This window comes from Camelus ferus, chromosome 9 (assembly GCF_009834535.1).
Source record: "Camelus ferus isolate YT-003-E chromosome 9, BCGSAC_Cfer_1.0, whole genome shotgun sequence".
NCBI lineage: Eukaryota > Metazoa > Chordata > Mammalia > Artiodactyla > Camelidae > Camelus > Camelus ferus.
In genome coordinates this window covers 14,529,833-14,545,572 of record NC_045704.1, presented here as the reverse complement: position 1 = coordinate 14,545,572, position 15,740 = coordinate 14,529,833, and the positions used below count along the sequence as shown (strand labels likewise).

Genomic DNA, 15,740 nt, shown 5'->3' with positions numbered 1-15,740 from the left:
CACGAGGTCCTGGGTTCAATCCTCACCTCCACCAAGAAAAAAAGCAAGTAAACCTATTTACCTCTCCCCTGCAAATAAGTAAATAAATAAATAACCAAAACAAAGCCAGGCTTTTCATTGTTTTATTTTTAAATAGATTCACAGTAAGTTTAAAAAGAAGTACAAAGAGGTCCCGTGTATTCTTTATCCAGTTTCCCCCAATGGTTAACATCTTAATAACTATAACAAAAGCAGGAAATTGACATGGGTACAATCCACAAATCTTAGTCAGATTTTGCCAGTTTTATATGCACTTGAGTGTGTCTAAAGTTCTGTGCAATTTTACCATGTGTTGGTTGGTGTATCCAATTCTATAATCAAGATACAGTCCTGCAGAGCCCACAGTCTTAATCATAACAGGAGTCCTTTTTGAGCAAGGTCACAGATCATGTACTCACAAAGATAGGTGCCCACAGAAGTTCAAGGCAGCAGATTTGGCAATCTCTCCAACTGGGAACAACTCAAAGTCCATGAGACCAGCTGGGCCAAAGTATAGCTCATCTCTAGGACAGACCATCACACAGCAGTGTAAAAGGTTGCCAACCATCCATTGTTAAGTTAATTATGTACAAATTTTGGTAAATGCATGTAACCCTCTGGACTCTGTAGCCAAATCCAGCAGATCCTTCTCTGAGCTTCTTCCAGTTCCTGGAATGCACCAAGCTCACTTACCACAGTGCCTTTGCACAGACTGTGTATCCTCTGCTTGGACACCCAACCCTTCTCACCCTCAGCCTCTCAGTCTCTCCTTCTGTCCCTCTTGCAAGACATCACTCACTTTTCTGTTTTGTGTTATTTCACACTTACTTTTGCCTTCCTTCATGAGGACAGGAATGAGGTCTGCCTTGTTCATCACCTTGACCCCCCTTTCGTACCCCATCTCCCCCAGCACAGAGCCTGGCACTCAATGCTGATTTATAGAATTGAAGGAACGACTCCATCGGTTGAAAAATGTAAGCTTCCGTAACTATCTGTAAATTTCATTGGCAGGAGGGTGGGGGATTCCCCATCAAACCCCAGCACAAGGTGGCAGGTGTGCTGGCTTCCAGGAGTCATTGCCCAATGCCTGACAACTATTTATTAGAACCAGGAAAAGAGAAGAAGGCAGAGGCCAGACATAGAAGATGATGTATCTTCTCCCTGTAAGGAGGTAATTCAGGCAGAAGGTAGTAAAACAAGCTTCAGGAACTCCCTTGCACACCGGCTCAACCCACTACCGCCTCCACCTGGGGGGCGCGGCGCCTTTAAGCCTCCCGGAAACGGGCCGCCAGGACCGGAAATGACTCTGTTTAGTTCCCTTCTTCCCGTGGTCCGGGCGGGAAGTGACGCGCACGGCCCGGGAGCTGCAGACGCGGAGGCCGACGAAGCCGGAGTCGCGGACACCGCGGGGTCTCCGGGACAGGTGACCGGGAGAGGGGGCCAGGAGCTCGCCCGGATAGGGCGGGGCCTGACGCCCCACGTGGGGGGAGCGGGCGCGGGCGCGGTAGCTAGCAGCCCGCGGGGGCGGGGCCAGAGCACTCCGCGGGGGGCGGGGACTGGACGCCCACATGGGAAGGTAAAGGGGTGCTGCCGGGGCGGGACGTCGGAGCGTGGGCAGAGCCGGGGTGGGCCGGGCGGCGGGAGGGCCTGGAGCGGGGGTGAGCAGCTGGGGGCGGGGCCATAAAAGTTGTGCCCACGTTGGAGGCGTGGCCAAATGTTACCTGGTGAGCTGGGGGCGGGGCCGGGGCGCTGGCAGAAAAGGCTGGGGGCGGGGCCAGAAAGTTTTCCCTGTCCTGGAAGTGGGTCCAGGAAGTCAAGGGCAGATCCAGAGGCTGACGACAGGGTGAGGGCGGAGCCAAGAAGATGCGAGCAGGAGCGGGGAGCCTGGGGGTGGCTGTCAGATGCTGGCAGGGAATGCTGGGGGTGGAGCCAGAAAGTTTTGTGGGAGGCTGGGGCGGGGCCAGAGTGTCGTGGAGAAGCTGGCCGCCGAGCCAGAACCTTGGCTAGGGGCGCCAGGGGCGGGGCCAGGTAGTTACGCGACGAGGCGGGGGCGGGGCCAGGGGCGTGACCAGAAGGTTGGCGGGGCAAATGGGAGACAGGACACAACTGCTGGCTGGCGAGCCGAAGGCGGGGCGGGTATAATAACGCGAGAAGGAGGGGCCGGGTTTAGGGTGTTGCCTGGGGAGCTAAGGGCGGGGCCAGAGCGTTGGCTGGGAAAGTCGGAAGCTGGGGCCAAATTATAGACGCGGGTCTGTGGGCGGGGCCAGGGGGGGTTTAGCGGGAAAGGCGGGGCCAGAAAGTTTGGCCTGTCCGGGGCGGGGCCGTGGCGTTCTCGACTGGGTGGAGACTGGAGATTTTCCCTAGAAAGCCGCGAGCGGGCGGAGTTTTGTCCGCGCCTGGTCAGTTATAGTATTCAGAGGAGGTTGAGCTATACTCAGGAAGTCTCCCCAGTGAGTACCGGGCCTGTTTGTGGAATCTTTTTGGGGGTGCAGGGAGGCAGCGGCCCCTTTCTTGGGGTGTTGGGGACGGGGCTAGAACATCCCTAAGAGTAGGGGCAGCGAATAGGAGTGGGGTTCGAACTGTTTTTGAGTAGGGGTTGTAAGATGTTTCTGAAACTCCTGGGAATGAGGCACATCTAGACTGTTAGCGGGGATGTGAGCGGCATGAGAATGGGCACAGGGAGCTGGGCCTAGAATTTTCTTCTACAGGTTCGGGGAGAGGCCCTACCTAGATCTCTCTTAGGATTAAGGCCCAGGTTAAAACACCCAGTACAAGGGTGTGGGGACTGAACTAGAATTTTCATTTGGAAGGGGGCGGAGTTGAAAGTTTCCCTAAGTGCTGGGGCGGGGCCAGAACATTTTCTCAGGATGGGTGTAACTGCATTGTTTACATGGGAAATGGGTGGGTCCAAAACCTTAAGGGGAGAACATGGAGTCTAAACTTTTCCACGTAAAGGGCGGGCTAGCACTTTAAGAAGACGAAGTGGGAGTGAGGACTAGGATTCTCTTGGAGTGCATGGTGTTTATGTGTGTGCATGCAGTGTGTGCATTCAAGGAGGCCCCAGTATGGGAAAGGAGGAAACAGATTGGGTAAAGCCATTGGCCTTAGTCTTTCTGTTCTGTCTACCTTCAGGGACCCCCAGTGCTGTGTCCAGATTCCACAGGGAAGGTTTGCTGGCACCCTGGCCCCACCTAGACAGCGAAATGGTGAGATGGAAAGTGGGATCTTTGGAATCTGAGATTTGGGGCAGGGGCCTTGGATGAGGAGACCCATGTGTTAGACTCTGACACCCCATTGAGTGGCACTGGGGTGGGTATAGGTTTTTCTTACTGTCTCTCCATTGTCTCCCCCTGTCAGTCAGCCACACTGGACCTGAAATCGAAGGAGGAGAAGGATGCTGAGCTGGACAAGAGGATCGAGGCTCTTCGGCGGAAGAACGAGGCCCTCATCCGGCGCTACCAGGTGCCCTAGCCCCGCCCTGGGAGACCCCATCCCCTCTCCTCCCCGCAGTGAGTTTCCCTCACCTCTCCCTTCCTTAAAACCTTTTCATGACTCCTCATCACTCTCAGGATAAAAGCCAAAGGCCTTAGCCTGGGATTTCTTCTTTCATTACATCATTCATTCATTTCTTCACAAATATTCACCAGTGTCTTCACTGCACCAGGCCCTCTGCTGAGTGGTTCTGGGGCAACAGCAGTGATCCGGGCCTGTCCTTCACTGGCTAGTAGGGGCATAGACTCGGCTTTAGTCAGTGATGACCCATAGCAGTCAAGGCTGCAATGGGAAGTTCAGGGTTCTGTGGGAGCCCAGAGGGGGCTCCTTATCCAGCCAGGGGGATATCAGGGAGGGCTTCCTGGAGGAGGGGATTCTGGGACTTGAAGGGTGAGTAGACGTTAGCCAGTTGAAAAAGAGAGCATAACATACTTCAAGCAGAGGGGACAGTTTGTGCAAAAACTTGGAGCTTAAAGTTGGTGGGTTAGTTGTGGGGTATGGACCTGGAGAGGTCAGCTGATGTCCGGCCATGCAGGGCCCAGAATGCCACTAGGCTAAGAGTTTGGACTTTTTCCTAAGCATACTGAAGAGCCATGGAGGGCTTTGAGCAGGAGTAGAGCCAGGTCAGAATAGCTTTTTAGGAGATCCCCTCTGGCTGCTGTGTGGTGGTGGATGGGAGGAGGAAGCAGGGGCAGGGACTCTGGTGAGGGGCACGGGAAGGAGATGTGTATATGGAGAGGAGGTTCCTGGCCTGGGACAGAGCTACTGGGAGAGGCTCCGTGACCCATGGGCAGTGGCAGGAGGTGGAGAGGAGAGGGGGTCCAGGATGAGGCCCAGGTCCCTTTCACAGGTGATAGAGCAGGTGGTGAGGCTGTCCCTGAGATGGGATGAGGAGTGGGTTTCATTTATTCATTCTTCATACATTCATTCATTAAAAAAAAAAAGCATATTGAGCCTCTCTTGTGTGCCAGGCAGTGTTCTAGGCACAGGGTATACATCAGTGAACAAAGCAGACAGATATCCTTATCCTCAGGCAGATTCTGTTGCAGTGGGGAGGCAGGGAAGCAAAATATACATAATACCAGGAAGTGAACAGGGATGGGTGAGAGGCTTATGGAGAGGCTGGACAGGGAAGGCCTTCCAGAGAAGGGGAGCATAGACCTGAAGGAGGTGAGGGACTGAAGGATCTTTGGGGAAAGTGTTCCTGGCAGAGGGAATAGCAGGTGCAAAGGCCCTGGGGCAGATTTAAGGCTTGTGTTTCCTGAGAACAGTGAGGAGGCCAGAGGGAGTGAGGGGAGAGAGTGGGATATGAGGTCAAAGGGTTGACGAGATCAAACCCTGTGGGACCTCCTAGGCTGTGGGGAAGTCTTTGGTTCTTACTCAGAGATGGGCAGCACAGGAGGGTTCTAAGCTGGGGAGTAGTGTGGTACAATCTAGGGGAAGTTGCTGAAGTGGCCAGCTTTTTTGTTGAGAGCTCAGAAGAGAGATCTGGGCTGGGGCAGACTTGGGAGGAATTCAGGGGCTGTGGGAATCTGGTTGGTGCACCAGACCTCTGACACTCTCTATCCCTGATGTCTGCTCCTAGGAGATTGAGGAGGACCGTAAAAAAGCTGAACTCGAGGGAGTAGCCGTGACAGCTCCCCGGAAGGGCCGCTCGGTGGAGAAGGAGAATGTGGCAGTTGAATTGGTGAGCTCCACGCCGAGTTGGGGATTCATGAGGCCAGGGAGGGGGTGAGAGGTGAGACCTAAGTGCATTCCCAGCTGCCCCAGACCCATGCGGGCCTCGGTCCTCACAGCTGCCCTCTGGGCCTGGGGTGTCCCTGTCTCCCGGTCCCAGTGAGTGTACTTTCCCCCCTCCCCACTTCCAGGAGAAGAACCTGGGTCCCTCCCGGAGGTCCCCTGGAACCCCTCGGCCCCCAGGGGCCGGCAAGGGAGGCCGGACCCCTCCGCGGCAGGGAGGCCGGTCCAGCATGGGCCGGGCAGCCCGCAGCTGGGAGGAAAGTCCTGGGGAGCAGCCTCGACGAGGAGCTGGGGGCCGTGGCCGGAGGGGTCGGAGCAGGGGGTCCCCTCATCTGTCTGGAGCTGGAGACACCTCAACTGCTGACCGCAAATCCAAGGTAGGAGCTTGGCGGGGGCTGGAGTCCTCTGGCAAGATTCTGTGTTGTCCTGTTTCTCTTCTCACTCTCAAATGGATTTTCTCCTCTGTCTATCTTTCTGTTTCTCTGTTTCTTTTTTGGCTCCTCCCTCCAGCTCTCTTTCTCCTCTTTTCTCCCTCCCTCTTCCTGACCAGTGCCTGTGTGTACTCTTCCTGTCTCTTTCTCTCTGTCCCCCCAGTTTTGCTCTGCTTGCTGTGTGCTTGCCCCCTCCACCTGCCTTCCCTTCCCCATCTCTCTTCTCTTTCCAACGCTGTCTGGTGGGCTCTGTCTAGTGCGCACGTGTGCTCTCTCTCTCTCACTCCCTGGCTTTTCCGCAGGGAGCAGTGATCTTAACTGGAACTGCTTGCTTCCGGGGCCCTGCCACACAGGTTAGCAGTGTGGGATGCTGTCTAGCGTGGTGGTTTTGAGTCCACTGTGGACTTGGGGTCAACCTGCTTCTGTTAGTTCTCAGTCCATGGGCAGCTCACTTCCCCTCTGGGAGTTTCTGGGTTCTCACTCTTAAAACGGGAATGAAAATCAAGTATAAAAGTTATTGTAAGCATCATGTGACATCAGGCATTGAGTCCTTCAGAGCAAACATTCAACGAATGTTACTTAAGGACGTTTATTATTTGTATGTCATTTATACATACTAAGCTGTCATAAGAAGACCCCAAAATGCCATGGCTTCAATCACGTGGAAGTTTATTTCTCTCTTGTGTGCTGAGTCCTGGGGATGAAGACGTCGTTTCCAGCAGCTTGGCCATGTGTTCATCTAAAACTTTGTTACTGTGGAAGAAGGGAAGAATGGTGGGGGGTCACCTAGCCATCTGCCAGGTTACTACTGTTATTATGTGGCAGAATTTCTGTGGCAGCCATGGTGTGTTGGGGTCCCCAACCCCTTTCCCAGGTTCTGTGCTTTGCTAGAATGATTCATGGCTAAGATTTGTTACAGTGAAAGAATATAAAACAAAATCAGCAAAGGGAAAGGGCACATAAGCTGAAGTCTAGGGGAAACCAGGTACCAGCTTCTAAGAGTCCTTGCCCATTGGAAACACCTAGGCTGCGTGTAATTCCTTTAGCATCGAGTCATGATAGCCGATGTCAAGAGTTGTCTGCTAGGGACTCATTAGAGACTTGATACCCAGGCTTTTTATCCGGGTCTGGTCTTGTCAGTCCCCTCTGTCTAGTACACACGCAAATTTCAGACCTCCAAAAGGAAGATGGACGTTCAGCACACACCGTATTGTGTGCACGAACAGTCCAGGCACATTGAGCCCTCTTACCAGTTAACTGGTGACTGGAACACACTTGAGCCAGGTGCCTAGATGCCAGCCAAGGGCTAAGGAAAGAGGTTCAGATGGTAACAGACCCTAAGGTTCTTCCTGACGCCCTGTATCTCTGTCTTTGTCATCCCCCCACCCACTTCCTGCCTCCACAAGGAGTGGGAGGAGCGGCGCAGGCAGAACATTGAGAAGATGAACGAGGAGATGGAGAAGATTGCAGAGTATGAGCGCAACCAGCGGGTCAGTGGCGCGGGCGCCCCCCGGCGGAGGGACGGAGCCGTCCAGCCTGGGGAGCCCGCCAACCCCCCGCTCCCCGTGCCCATCCGTGCCCGCAGGAAGGCGTGCTGGAGCCCAACCCGGTGCGGAACTTCCTGGACGACCCCCGGCGACGCAGCGGGCCCTTGGAGGAGCCTGAGCGGGACCGCCGGGAAGGCAGCCGGCGGCATGGGCGCAACTGGGGGGGGCCCGACTTCGAGCGGGTGCGCTGTGGCCTCGAGCAGGAGCGGCAGGTGGGTGCTGGCCTCCAGGGTGCCCTGGGCCACGAAGTACTGTCCTGCAGCTGGTCCCCGGGTTGGGCAGCTGGGTGTGGGCCGAGTGCCAGGTGCAAGGCTGCCAAGACAGAGCAGGGCTAGGCCTCAGCCTTGCACCCCATCTTTACCCCCAAGTTGATTGTCGTTTCTTGCATCAGTACCATCCTGCTTTCCTCTGATAGCTTTGTGTGACCTTGAGCGAGTGGCTCCACCTCTGAGTTTAGAGGGCCTGGGGGAGGAGATGGGGTGGAGGGTTGTGGACTGGGGCCCTGACTGCTGGTCTGCTGGGGGCAGGGCCGCAGAGCCGGCCTGGGTGGCACTGGGGACATGACACTCTCCATGACGGGCCGCGAGCGGTCAGAGTACCTGCGCTGGAAGCAGGAGAGGGAGAAGATTGACCAGGAGCGGCTGCAGAGGCACCGCAAGCCCACGGGCCAGTGGCGGCGGGAGTGGGATGCTGAGAAGACTGATGGCATGTAAGTCTCCTCCTTGCTCACCCCTGTTTGGCTCCTTGACCTTGGCCATGACTTCTGACTCCTTTGCATCTCCGGTTTCTCACCCTGTGTATCAGTCACCCATTGCTGTGTAATGCTGTGTCACCACCACCAAATCTCGGTAGTGCCTAAAAGTATTTTTTTCTCATATGGTCATGGGTCCCCTGGGTTTGGCTGATCCAGCCTGGACCAGAAGCTGTGGGTATGCCTAGGCTTGGCTTCTGCGTGTTCAGCTCACTTCTGTCCTGTGTGTGTTCATCCTGGGGTTCATGCTGAGGGGAGCATCCCTCTAGCCTGTCCCCCACCAACCCAAACCCCTTATCCTGGTGGCCTTATTATCCTCAAGTCTGACTCTGTACCCTTTTGGGTCCCAGGAAACATCCTGTTAGTCAAACTTAAAAGCGAAGGCATCATCAACAGGAGGACTAACTTCCATACCAGAGACGGCGAGGGTTCTGGAAGAGCCGCCAAACGGCAGTGTTAAGAGTGGCAGTTGTAGTGTTTCCATCATCCTCTCTCCTTCGCCACAGTAGAAGTTTTCACACCTAAAACTTACTGTTGGTGCTGGCTTAAGAAGGAGGATCTTGTCATGTGTGCCTGGGGGTCAGAGCATTTATTTTTGGATTGTGAACTAAGGGTGTGCAAGTGTGAGAACTATTCTGCATACAGTGTAGCTGACCTTTCTAAGGTATAGGCAACTGGGCTTTTGGGGAGATGTTCTCAGGATTAAGAATGAGAAAAATAATTTTTTCTCTTGTGTCCCCAAAGCAGCCTGCGGCGAGTTTCCGTAATGCATGGCTGCATTGATTTCCTCAGCTTACATTTGTTGATTCCCTCCTGTGTGTCATGGAGGGTTCTAGGTGATGGGGATAGAGCAGTGAGGAAAATGCTTCTGTCTTCATGGAACTTAGAGTCCGGTGGGAAAGATGGGTAATAAATAGATCTAATGTTAGGTCATGGAGAATAATGAAACAGGGTATGGAAATGGATGGGGGCCATTGTTTTCAACTTAGATAATATATGCAATAATATGTGATTACTTTAGACAGAGTTTAGGAAAGCCTCTAAGCCGAGGCCTGATGGAGGTTAGGGAGTAGGCCACTGAGAGGTCTGGGGAAGAGCGTCCCAGGAGCAGCGAGTGCAAAGGCCCTGAGGTAGGGGCTCCATGCAGTAGGAAGACTTGCTTAGCTGAGGAGGTGAGAAAGAGTGATAGGAAATGAGGCCAGACGGGAAGTTGGGGATTATATACTTCCAAATTTTTGTTCTGTGGTAGGGGTGGGGTGTCTTTCTGTATTTGTTACTATGATGACACAATTGCCTCCTGTCCATCACCTGGTCCTGTCCTTTTAGTCGGTGACCCCCTCTGGCTGGCTGTCTCTCCTGTGATCTTGAATTTTGCCCCCTTCTCGTCCCTTTATCTCTTCCTGCTCCTCTTGTTCTCCCTGTACCCCCAGCTGCCTGCTCACCTTCTGTCTCTTTTCCCAGGTTCAAGGATGGCCCGGCCACTGCCCTCGAGTCATCGCACCGCTACGGTGAGTGGGTGTCCTTGGGTGGGGTGAGGCAACTGGCTGGGCCAAGCATGGGGGTGGTTTGTGCCCTGCCCTCCGCCCTTGACTCCCCCTGGGTTTTGTTGCAGATGATCAGGCCTGGGCCCGGCCCCCCAAGCCCCCCACTTTCAGGGAGTTCCTGTCCCAGCACAAAGCTGAGGTCAGCCGCAGAAGGAGGAAGAGCAGCCGACCCCAGGCCAAGGCAGCCCCCCGTACCTACAGGTGGGGGCGCCCCTTCCCCCACACGTGCCCAACCCCAGTGAGACTATGTGGCTCCACCCCTGGTCATTCTTCGGCTTGTGTGTGTAGGGGTGTGTCTGTCTGTCCTGTTGTTGCCCTGTCTGTTTCTCGGGCACTTGTCTCCCTGTGGGTCAGGAGCTTGGTTGGTTTTGGGGGCGTTGGGGCCTGGCTCTCCACTTTATCCTCATCTGTCCATTACTCGCTTCCCACCCAGCTTCTCTCATGCCATGTGGACCCCCTCCATCTGTGTCTCTGACCCCTGAATTCTGCAGCTCTTTCTCTGGGGAGGAGTCAGAGGTGGGAAGCCCCTGCCTCCTATCAACCTGGGCTTCCCCCCTTTCCTCTGTCCCCTCCAGTGACCATGATGACCGCTGGGAGACGAAGGAGGTAGCGGCCCCTGCGCCTGAGCCCCCACAGCCTGCTCCCCCGGAGGAGATGCCCATGCAGGTAGGGTGGGCTGCTGTCTCCAGGCCGGGGGTTGGTGGGGCTTGGGGCCCACACCCTCTCCCCTACCTGCCTTGTATTCCTCACAGCTGCCCGAGACCCCAGCCCAGGACTGCCAGCCTCCTGAGGACGAGGGGGAGGAGGGCGAGGGGGAGGACGAGGATGAGGAGTGGGAAGACGTGAGTGGGGACGAGGAGGAGGTCGAAGAAGAAGAGGAGGAGGCTGATGAGGAGGAAGAAGAACCAGCCCCAGACCACCCACCCCAAGAGGCTGAGCCCAGCAGGAGCCCCCCCCTGGAGTGTGGTGTCGAAGAGCCCACCAGGCCTGAGGAGCCCCAGCTGCTTCCCCAAGCCCCTGCCACGCCTGCTAGCCCCTTCTCGCCCCCCGGGGGCCACCAGCCCGTGTCAGACTGGGGTGAAGAGATGGAGCTGAATTCTCCCCGGACCGCCCACTCGGCCGATGCCCTCTCTCCGGGTGAGGCTTGGCCTTTTGAAAATGCATGAAGTGGGCTGCTTGTGTGTGTGCTCAAGGGGTGCATGGGGGACCCTCAGGCTGGGCCCTGGGACCCTGTGTGCCTCACGGCCCCTGTGGCTAGGGAAGATGGTCCATGCCTGTCTCTGGATGCCCATCCCCAGATCCTGCCCCTGCTCTGAACCATTCAGGGTCCCCTCCCCAATAAAGAGTTCACATCCTCAAATGACATTCCCCAAGTGTGTCCTTGAACTCCCTCTGACTTCCCCAGGGCCTTCTGTCTTGGGGTTGGGGGGATGTTTGGAGAAGGGGCTTGACTGGGCCTCCCCCTTCCCCAGGAGGTGACCAGCCAGCCCCTGCCTCCCTGGAGAGTGGGCCCAGCCTCCCAGGAGCCCAGAAAACTGAAGAGGAGGGGTCTGAGGCAGCTCCAGGTGGGGGAGTGGCTGGGGCAGTGGAGGTGGCCTTCTTCCTTCCTCTTCTTCCTTTTGAGTTGCGGGGAGGAGGGTTTGAGGGGAGTAGAATGGAGCAGAGTGGGGCCTACCATGGGTGTGTGGGGTAGCAGCGGGATGTGGGGGTGTAGTTAGACTGCTGGGACAGGGTGGCAGGGACTCTGGTGGTCAAGGGGGTGGAGCTAAAGAAAGGACTTTTGTGCCCAGTGACTAGGAATTGAATGCCTGGGGGTGAGGAGGTGGGGCCAGGATGGGAGTAGGATTCAGAGGCCCAGCTCAGGGGGGTTGGAAAGTAATTAAAAAAAAAAGAAGTGAGGGTAGGCACAGTTCAGGGGGAGAGGCTAAGGGCAGGATTAGACATTTAAATAGGTGAAAAATAAGAATAGAGAGGGGCAGAGTAATGGATTTAGCTGTGGGTGGGATTAGGTTTGAGGTGTAATTGACTGGGGTAACTTAGAATAGGAATACATAAAATAGTGGGGTAAAAAAATTGGGGTAAAATAGAATGTTGGGCCCAATGGACCTGGAGCAAGCTCCAAACCCTGTCTCCACCTCCACCAGGTGGAAACTGGGTGGTGAACCACAGACCTCCCCCAGGAGTGGGATTAGGATTTGGGGGCAGGGCCAAGGAAATTGGTTAGGGCTCAGGAGGTGGGCAGGGGAAATGCAGGGCAGGTCTTGCAGAGCAGGCTGATGGAGGTTGGTTCAGGCGGGGGGTTGGGTGCGGGGATTGGGGTTGGAGAGGAGGGAGTTTAGGATGGAACCCAAGCACTGTCTTTGGGTCATGTGACTGATCTGGCTATATCGGATTATGTACTCGATTGTAAGCAGGGTTCTGTTAGGGTGTATGTTGCTGCGTGGGTCCACTCTGAGGATTAAAAGAGTCTGAGGCTAGTAAACCGCTTAACGTGGGGATGAGGGGCGGGGCTCGAGTGTCGGGTCTAGTGGAGGGGTGGGAGGTTACTGTTTCCCTTCCGCTGACCGCCCCTTCTTTTCCCAGAGGCGGCCCCCGAGGGCCCAGAGACGGCAGAGATCACCGACTTCCAGAGGGTGCGTTTCTGCAAGGTGGTGGCAGCCGCTTCGCCACCGGGGGCCGCCCGCTGACCGCGCCCGCCAACTGCGGCCTTAGCGCTCTGCACTAACCTGCTACCTCGCTCCTCTGTCCTCTGCTTCCGCCACACTCCAGCCAGGAGAGGGTTAAATGTAAGGGGGGAGGAGCTAGGGACAGTACCGGGTGGGACCAGGACAGTAGTCCAGCCTCACAAATGGGGGGCGCCATGGCACCGGGGTGGTTGAGACACCTCCGAGTTACTCACGGAGGCTGTGGGGGATCTCGGTGCCAGTTCCCGGGATGAGCTTCCCGCCTCCAAGAGCTCACATCTGGGGCATGGCAAATAGCCAGTGACTCTTTTGATGGACTTCAATTACTCGGCCATCGGCCCGGTCTCTATTAAACGCAGTGCTTCCGCTAACCTTTGAACTGTATTTCTGGCGGGGGCAGTCTGGGTTGCTGTGCTTGGCGGGCTTTTCCATGGCGGAAGAGGCGGGAGGAAGGGGGTCTTTCTTCCTCCACCCCCCTGATACGTCTTCCCTCCCCCCTCCCGCAGGCCTCCCTGAACTCCTGAAGACGCTGCTGGGAGGGGACTGAAGCTTCCCCGCCTTGATGGGGAGGGGGCGGCAGGACGGGGTTAGTCTGGATCTCCAGGCTGTGTTCGCTCTTCCCCGGAGCCCACTCTGGACCCCATGGCTTTAGACAGAGGGTGAAATTGAGGGTGGTGGGGAGGAGCTGGGGAAGGGGGTGTGGCTGGGGTGTGGGGCGTAGTTGGAACTTCGGGGCGATAGACCTCAGGACACAAAGTATGGAGGAGGAGGCAGGTCCCGTGAGGGGCGTGGTTAGGGTGCCTGGGCGGGGCCAGAATTCGAGTGGACTGAGTTAAAACATGGGACGGTGTTAGGGTGTGGGATGGAACCACAAGAGCAGATTTAGGTGGGAATCCCTAACGCTGTTAGGGGGCGCAGACAGCGGCGGAGGGCGTGGTTTATAATACAGTGTTCAAACCAGTGGCGTGAGGAGAAAAGAGGTGGGGCCTGGACTGGAGATGGAGGATAATCGAATGCTGGAGTAGAGTTTGACTTGGAGAAGGCAAGTTAGAATTGGGGCAGGACTGCGGCTGAGGGGCAGGACTTAAACAAGGCCTGAGCTTGGGCAAGAGAGTGGCGGAGCTATATGCCTGGAAGAAGTCTGAGTTCTGAAAGGGGACGGGGTTAGGACGCGGGGAGGACAGGGAAAGAGGAGAGTGGAGCTACGCGCTGGGGCACGTATGACACCAAGCCTGGCAGGAGTCGGCTGGGCCGGACCCTGCATTTGAGAAAAATCGAGGTATTACATGCTTGGGGCGGGGCCACAGCCAAGTCGGGGCGGGGTCAGAACGCTGTGGTTGTCTTAGCTTAACGGTTGGCTGGAGGCTGAGGAGAGGGCCGCCTAGAATTCGGAGGAGTGACCGTGCTCGCGGGGGCGGGGTTGGACGAAGGAGATTTAGAACGCGGAGGCGGTCCTCCGGAGGGGGCGGCCCCCTGAGGGGGCGGGCCGAGGGGGTGGGGCCTGTGCGGGCTGTGGTGGCGGCGGGCCGAGTGGGCTGCGGGGATGCGGGGCACGAGCTGCGTGGGCGGCGGCGGCGGCGGCAGCGGCGAGAGCCCTGGTGGCGCCGGGCTGAGCGAGGGCCCGCGGGGCCGCTGGCTGCGTCTGGCCCCGGTCTGCGCCTACTTCCTCTGCGTCTCGTTGGCTGCCGTGCTGCTCGCTGTCTATTACGGTCTCATCTGGGTTCCCACGCGACCCGCTGCAGCCCCCGCCGGCCCGCCGCCCAGCGCGCAGACCTCTCCGTGCGGCGCTCGCGCGGGTGCGCTGCCTGCCCCAGCGCCCGCCGCTGCCTCGGTCTCTTGCCTCCTGGGACCTCCTGGCGGGCCGCGACCCCAGCTCGAGCTGCCGCGCAGCCGCCGCCGCCGCCGCCGCCACAGCGACCCTAGCCGCCGCCCGAGCCGCCAGATGCCGGGAGAGACGCCGGAGGCCGCGGAGGGGCGAGGACCCGGGTAACCTTCCCTTTCACCCAGGATGGACCGCCGGCCAGCTCCTCCACCGCGGATGCGTCTTTCGGGATTGGGCTCTGGCTCCTCTTCGTGACATCGTCTAGCGTCTCCGGAGCCATCATCCTGAAGAATGGGGGGCAAAGGGGAGCTGATTCTGGGCCTCGCCCCTCGCAGCTCCTCCGCTGTCAGGCCGGGTCCTCTTCCATCTGGCAGACCCCCATCCTGACCTCTTCCTCCTGATCCTCCCTCAGGATTCTGAGCACAGAGCCCTCAGCCCGCCCCGCCTCCTCCCTGAATCTCCGTGTTCATATGTCCGCCTGCAATAAACTCCAGCCCCAACTGCCTCGTGCTTGTGTTTGTTGTGTTGTGTTGTCTGCAGAGGTGCCTCCTCTCTCAGCTTTGTGAGGGCAAGTCCTTCCTGGCATCTGATCTTCGTCTTGCCCTTGGTGGGCTGTGTGGGTTCTCCCCTTCTCTAGGGGACTCTTTTCTTCTTCTATTGCCATCATGGTTAAGGGTGAGGAGAAGAGGCTAATCCGCAACAGGGCAGCTGAAGGTCAGACAGTGTGAAGGACTTCACAGTTTTGCATGCTTGGGACAGAGGACAAGTGCCTCTGGAGAGGAGCAAAGGATCCTGCCTCCTGTTACAGCACAGGAGGCGAGAGCAGAGATGGGAAGATCTCGGGCATGAACTGGGTTTCCGGGAGTTGTGATTAGTGCAATTACAATGTCAGGGTCAGAGGGGCATATAAGTCACCTGGGGATGTCAGGATGCTGCTGGGAGGGGATGATGCTTTCTTCCTGGGATCTGAGAGATGAACGTGGACGGGGTTGGTGGTAAGGCTTCTCTGCCTCTCTGGAAACTCCCAGAGGAAGTTATTAAAGCATCTGCTGCCTTTGAAGATAGTGCAACCTCTCTGGTCTGCAATGCTGCCAGCAAACCGAGGCAGAGAAACTCAGGTCCTGCTGAAAGAGTCATAGGTGGTCGAGTCCATTTCTTCACCCAGAAGACTGAGGTCTGGCTCTGGGCAGGGCATTGGACCCTACAAGCAGGAAATGATTTTCCTGTCCAGCCACCTCCCTTGAAGTGGAGACTTTCCCAGGAGAGTGAAACAGCCTCCTCCCTCAGATTGGGACATTTGTGGGTATGTACTGGGCTGGGAAGATCAGTCATACTGTCACCTCCCCTCCCTTCTACTCCAGCTCCACTTCCCAGAGGGTGTCTCCAGACTGAATGGAACTCAGGAAGCCAACAGCTCTTTACAGTCAGATGTTGGTTAGAGACACTGACCTTGGGGCCAAGATGCCCAGATTCAGATCCCAGCTCTTCCTCTCACTAGCTATGTCACTTTGGGTGGGTAACTCAACCTCTCTGACCCTGTAAAAGAAAAATGATTATAGCATTTATCTCATAGAGTTTCTCTGAAGATTAAAGAAGCTGGTGATCCGGAGCCCTTAGAATAGCATCACATGTTCTTTCTCTCCGCCCACCTCTGTCCCTTGGGGCTTTAAAAACCACAGCTTGGATCCCAAGGGATATCCGGACAGCTCAG

General features: G+C 56.6%; 2 protein-coding genes across 10 annotated transcripts; both read left to right on the top strand.

Moving 5' to 3' along the window:
* Positions 1-1,303: 1,303 nt before the first annotated feature.
* On the top strand, positions 1,304-14,534 carry CCDC9 (coiled-coil domain containing 9). 9 transcript variants are annotated; one of them, XR_004322289.1, is made up of 15 exons: positions 1,304-1,441; positions 3,376-3,480; positions 5,096-5,197; positions 5,379-5,627; positions 7,088-7,171; positions 7,267-7,440; positions 7,756-7,937; positions 9,441-9,487; positions 9,592-9,724; positions 10,099-10,189; positions 10,276-10,660; positions 10,996-11,088; positions 12,107-12,156; positions 12,714-12,793; positions 14,215-14,534. XR_004322289.1 is itself a non-coding variant. In XM_032485696.1 (14 exons), the coding sequence occupies exons 2-14, from the start codon at positions 3,222-3,224 to the stop codon at positions 12,208-12,210; spliced, it is 1,752 nt and encodes a 583-aa protein (XP_032341587.1). In that variant the 5' UTR covers positions 1,333-1,441; positions 3,151-3,221; the 3' UTR covers positions 12,211-12,225. The 9 variants fall into 9 exon arrangements, 7 of the variants coding, with proteins under 7 accessions (XP_032341584.1, XP_032341586.1, XP_032341589.1 ...); XR_004322290.1 differs by lacking the exon at positions 10,996-11,088; XM_032485696.1 differs by lacking the exons at positions 12,714-12,793; positions 14,215-14,534 and adding an exon at positions 3,151-3,224 and having other exon boundaries at positions 1,333-1,441; positions 12,107-12,225.
* INAFM1 (InaF motif containing 1) lies at positions 13,684-14,533 on the top strand. The gene has a single exon (XM_032485711.1). The coding sequence runs from the start codon at positions 13,751-13,753 to the stop codon at positions 14,195-14,197; it is 447 nt and encodes a 148-aa protein (XP_032341602.1). The 5' UTR covers positions 13,684-13,750; the 3' UTR covers positions 14,198-14,533.
* Positions 14,535-15,740: the final 1,206 nt, after the last annotated feature.